General features: G+C 45.1%; 1 protein-coding gene across 1 annotated transcript in view; it reads left to right on the plus strand.

Moving 5' to 3' along the window:
* Pdpk1 (3-phosphoinositide dependent protein kinase 1) overlaps positions 1-5,473 on the plus strand; it is a 70,403-nt gene extending 64,930 nt beyond the window's left edge. Inside the window, exon 14 of the mRNA XM_075941676.1 lies at positions 129-5,473. Coding sequence (XP_075797791.1) covers positions 129-245 — 117 coding nt within the window. The 3' untranslated portion in view covers positions 246-5,473. The remainder of the gene's footprint in view (positions 1-128) is intronic.
* The last annotated feature ends 181 nt before the right edge of the window (positions 5,474-5,654 follow it).

Genomic DNA, 5,654 nt, shown 5'->3' on the forward strand with positions numbered 1-5,654 from the left:
CTGTACTTGTAGAAAGAAGAAGCCCACTGTACCCACAGGCTTTCAAACGGTGCTGACAGCATTGACAGCAAGATAGGCTGGGTGGGGACATGACTCCCTGGAGGACATCAGATGCTCTGTCTTTGCAGCCTAACAGGACGTATTACCTGATGGATCCAAGCGGGAATGCTCACAAGTGGTGCAGAAAGATCCAGGAGGTTTGGAGGCAGCGGTACCAGAGCCATCCAGATGCCGCTGTGCAGTGACGCGGCCTGCGGCCGGGCTGCCTATCGCTGCCAGGACACCTGCCCCAGCGCGGCTCGGCCGCCACCCAGGACGCTTCCAGACCACCTGCCAGCCATCTCAAGGAGAACATGGATGGTGGAAACCTTGCAGCTTTTTTATTTAAAAGAAAAGAAAAAAAGAACCCAGCCACACAAAGAACAAAACAAATAACCAACAAACAGGAATTCAGGGTCGCTTTGCTTGCTCTCTGTGCTATGTGGTGGCTTCCATGTGCTGCTGTGGCCATGGAGACCCAGCTCCTTGCACGGTAGCTCAGCTTCTGCCCAGACCAGTGACCAGATTTGGCATCACCAGCCCCTCCTAGCATCCACAGGAACTGCATGCCTGCTTCTACCCTTCCCCACCTGATAAACACAGCTCCTGCTGTAACTGAGGGACCGGGTGTATCTGGCTCTCCTTCACCAGAGAGCCTCTTTACTCTGCTGGGTTGATCACCAGCTCACTGTGGGTACAGGGCTCTTAGCTTGTGTGTGTACCTCCTTCCTTGAGTCCCTTATATGGCCCTAGAGATGTGGTCAGGTATGTTTCTGATGACAGAATTTCTGTGGTTCCTGCCCTACCGTAGGAAGTGTGCAGGCTGCTGTGGTTACAGTCTGCTCTCATTGGGCTCTGCTCTAGCATTCCACTTCCTAGCAGTTCATCCAGGGAATGAGGCACCAAGCACGTGTCCAGCAGGGGTGCTGTCATACCAGCACCTAGATAACACCAACTAGATCACTATCAGGTACAGAATCCTGCCCTGACCTGGACAAGACTGGAGCTCCCATGTGGAGGAGTGGTGTTCAGGCCTTCCTGGGAGTTTCTGCATACGTTTCATGTGTAGGCCACATGCTCTGTGAGACAGGGACTGAGAAAATCCCAGGTTGTGTGCCAATCTCCTGCCTGGTCTCTGCTAGCTCAGTTTTTATATCTCTGTTGAAAATCTGAAAGCCTTTTCATGTTGCTTGGTCACTTGGTACCATAAAGCATGGGCCTTGCCTGGAAAGAATGTTACCACCGTCTAGCTCACAGGGACAGCCCACCCAAGCCTGAGCTTGCCTGTGCTGGTATACCCTGATGCTGAGTTGACAGTGTTTTGTTTTGTGATACAGATGGCCTGGACTATTTCAGTACACTTGCAGAGTGCTTCTGAGCGACTTGGCTGTACCTCTCTCTGACTAGGATATCCCTAATGGGTGACCCTTGGTATCTAGTGGGGAAAAGTAGGCACCTGCCTTCATAGATTGCTCACAGGAACACCTGACTCCCATGTTGTGAAGGCAGCAACAATTTTGCCATTTATATAGACTTTCACAAAGGCACTCCAAAAATGCCCACACAGCAATTACCCCTGTCCTCAGTGACCACCTGTGGGCCAGGTTACCCAAACTGAGAGGGGAAAAATTCTGTTTAACAATAAGAGTGGTTCTTTCAAACTGGGTGGAGTGTAGATGAAAAGCCCACCATCATGCCTTGGCAGGGGTGCTGGATGGGAGCAGACTTTGCTATATTGTATGATAAGAGCTTTAGGTGACCAAGGAGCAGGTGTCAGGACCACACCTGCCTCTTGGACCCAGGGAACAGATAGCTTAGCACGCTATCAGCCTGTGAGTGGAAGTAGACACTTTTTTTCCTGGTTTTTGAAGAACCATGTTAGCTAAACTTGGTTGTCTCCTCCTTAGAGTCCTGTTCTTGCTCATGCCTTGTGGCTATTTAGCCCTCAGTATCCTGTGCCCTGTGTTTGCACGTATAAGAGTGGCTTCCTGGTTGTCACATGCATGTAGATACAGGGAGAGGCATCTCTGAGGACACTTAACTACAGGGGACCATTTGGGGCTGAGGCGTGGCTTAAGTTAGAACACCTGGCTGGCTTATGGGAGAGTCCTCTGTTGCTTTCTCCCCTGGAGAGCAACGCTACCTCCTGGGCTTTACCAAGTGCCATCCTAACCTCTAAAATTAGGGTTTAGCTGAACTGGTAGTGGGTGGCCATGATGACTGCCCTATGCTACAATAGCTGAGCTCTTCCCAAGTCACCTTTATATCCTTACTGCCCCCTTTTCCTTGATATTTTTTTTTCCCTTTAAGAACCATGTACATTCTTTCTTACCCTGGCTTATATCACTTTCGGTTTTTTCTAGTCATCCTTAGAGCCGTCACCCAGTGTGCAGGTGCCTTACACTGTAGGACAGGATGTGGGTATCAGTTTGTACAATTTTGTCTGTGTGTGTGTGTGTGCGTGTGTGTGTGTATAAAAGCAAATGGGGGAATCTATCTAAGGAGAGAAAGAAATGTCCCATTAGGAGCTCCAGAAGTCATGTGAATGGTAAGAATGAATAGAAAGTTGAAGACTGTCCTCTGGCTTCTCACAGTGGACTGTACCTCACTGCCCACTAGCCATGCCTTTTCTTGGTGTCACAAATGAAGTTGACCTTGAATAGGTTATTTGTACCTGTTTTTCTGTGCTCTGGCTGGGTGGTGGACATATCCATGTAGCTAAACTCTAACCTAGTACATGCAGTAAAAAACCACTTTGAGAAAGATGACTTGTGTTAGGATGGTAGAAACTGCACCTGCTGCAGCGCTCTTTGGTCTAAAAACCCTAGTGTTGTGATCCAAGCTTGAAGTAACCTTGCAGATAGCCAAGTGTGGCACAGACTCCTAGTGCCAGCAACGGGGCTGTAGGTGATTGTGTGCTTTCTTAAAAGTAATGTTTTCTGAAAGTAAAAGAAAAAAAAAGAAGGCCCATTAATCAGAGACCACTGTGAGCATTTTGATGTAGATCCTGCTTTTCCCTCCCCAACTTTTTGTTGTTGTCATTGTTGTCCCAGTGCTGGGAATGGAATCAGGGCCCTCAGAAGTGCTAAGCAAGTCCTCTACCACTGAGCTACACCCTTAGCCCTTGTTTGCTTTTTAAACCAAACTGGGAACATACGACACACATCATTTTGCATCCAGCCTTTTCTCTTGACATTTTTTCCCTTAAGCATTTCTCTATACCACGAGCAGTTCTTCAAAAGCATGTTTTTAATAATTGTGGACTCAAATGGTTGGTTTATAAGTTATCCAACTGTCTCCCTGTTGTAAAACATTCAGATCCTTTTGGGTTTTTTGTTATTTGTTTGTTTGTTTGTTTGTTTTTGCTATTTAAATAATGCTCTGGTGAATATACTTACGTCTTTGATTTTTACTCTGATTTTTTTCTCTCATATGCCTGCAAGTGGTATTTTTGGGTCAAAGAATTTGTTCATTTCATAGCTCTTCCTCCTCTTTGGTCTGTTTAGATGCTCTGAGTTCCAGTAATAAACCCTCCTTCCTCATGTCCTACAGGTTTTGATCACATCAGTTCCTGCTAAGCTGTGTATTCCCAAGAAAGTTTGACTATGACTGCTCTTTTTTTTTAATCTAAAATGTCATTAGTGCAGATCCATTTGTGTCAAATTTTTCCAAAAGCCCAGTTTCTTCATTTTCATTGCAAGAACCTGGTCATGCATGTTACTTCTCTTCCATCATTGCTGCTATGGCTTCCAAGAGCTTGGTGATGTTTTCAGAATCCTGTACTTTGTGTCCACAATGGTACTGAATCTGCTTCTGCACAGTCAGCAGAGATAAAGTGTTGAACTGACCTTGCCATATTCTTAATGGGTAATTCGTAATTACGTTTATAGACTCAGAGAGTGCATTTGGCCATCTTGGGATCAGTAGCAAAGCAGAGTAGCAAAGCTCTAATTGAAAAAAAAAAACATGTAGATGATTGGGTTTTATAAACGTACAGTTGTGAGTGTCCTTGCTCCACCCCCCACCCCCCCAGATTAGCAGTTCGGGAGAGTGCAGTGGCCAGACCTTCTCATTGCAGAGGATGGGTATTCCAGCTGATGCTTATGTAAACCTTCCTGTGTGCTGCAGGTAATTATGGTCTTTGAATAAAGCCCACACACCCAAATTGGGTTGTATCTGTTTTGTGGGGCCTCTACTTGGAAACATGAAGTAAAGATTTACTGGGCACCATACTCAGTGTTACCTGATTCTACCAGAGTGTAGGGCTCGAGATGTGTGAAAATCAGCTCCCCGCTTTCTCATGCCTCAAGACTTCTCCCTACTGCTCCATAGACTCGGGGTGCTTATAGCTGAGACTTGGGAGACTGTAGCAACTCATGAGTATGGTGAAGATACCATGTTCCTAGAGATGTTGCAGTACACCTTTTCCATTTTTTTTTTCATTGCAAAACCCAACATAAACTGACTCCAGTGGGGGTAGCACCTCTTAGGTACAATGTATGACAAGGGCCCTGGCATATTAGATGGGACTGAGACCACTCTCAGAGCCTCTGACGATAACTGGCATCTGGCCTAACACTTAAGGGTTATAAGTCAGAATGGTTGTGGGAAAATGGCCTAGGAAGGAAGCTGTTTCTGTCAAAGCACCTATGCAGTGGTAAGCAAATGAATTAACCAATGTGAATACCTGGAAATTCCCTGTATCTGAATGAAGAATTCAAACTGTACAGAAGGCTTTACAAAAGGCAAATTTCCCCCTCATGTCGTCCAGCCTAGTTTAATCATCTGGGTTAGTGACTACAAGTGAGTCATTGTGCAGGTAAAAGCCTCCATTATGACCATTGTTTGATTGGACATTGGCAAATTAAACTGTTACAGTATTTAGAGCTGCTGCGGCTGTTTCATAGCCACATACAGTAGGATGAATCAATAGTCTACTGCTGTCGTTCAGGTTGGTGGCAGTCAGTTAGAACATGTGTAATATTCTCTACCTGGTCTGTAGCTGTAACTGTGATGTACAGGCAAAGCAAAAATTAAAAATACTTATGAAAACAGATAATGCAATGATACTAGGATATACACTTTTGTATTTTTATTCTTATATAAGGTTATTTGCTGGCTATTGTCGGCCTCTAGTTCAGTCTGTTATTTAAATTCTAATATATGAATTATTTGGATTGAATTCATGTTTGGGGCCACGTTGTTGTATGTATTGATGTACAGCCTTGAATGTGAATAATTATTGTAAACTATATTTTACAACTTTTTCCTGGCTTTATTATATAAATTTTCTATTTGGTCATGGTTTAATCATATAATTTAATGAAACAATTTTTTCTTTGTTTTTCAAATATCTGTGCTTTAGATGTAATTACCGGATGATGGATTTCCCTCGTATGCTCGGTAGTCTTGTAATAAAAGCATGTAGAGTGTATATGTTCGACGTCCTGGTTCCTCTTTTGGCTGGCGTTGGGGCGGAGCCAGTGCCGAACCCCAGGGTCCCTTAGAAAACTCTAGGCTCGTCTGACCGGAAGTGGTTGTCGCCGGCCTGCTTTACGAGCCGGAACTTCCGTCTTGCACATCATGCCTGGGCGGGCACTTTACTGGGGTGGACC

The sequence above is a fragment of the Microtus pennsylvanicus genome, chromosome 11 (assembly GCF_037038515.1).
Source record: "Microtus pennsylvanicus isolate mMicPen1 chromosome 11, mMicPen1.hap1, whole genome shotgun sequence".
Taxonomy (NCBI): domain Eukaryota; kingdom Metazoa; phylum Chordata; class Mammalia; order Rodentia; family Cricetidae; genus Microtus; species Microtus pennsylvanicus.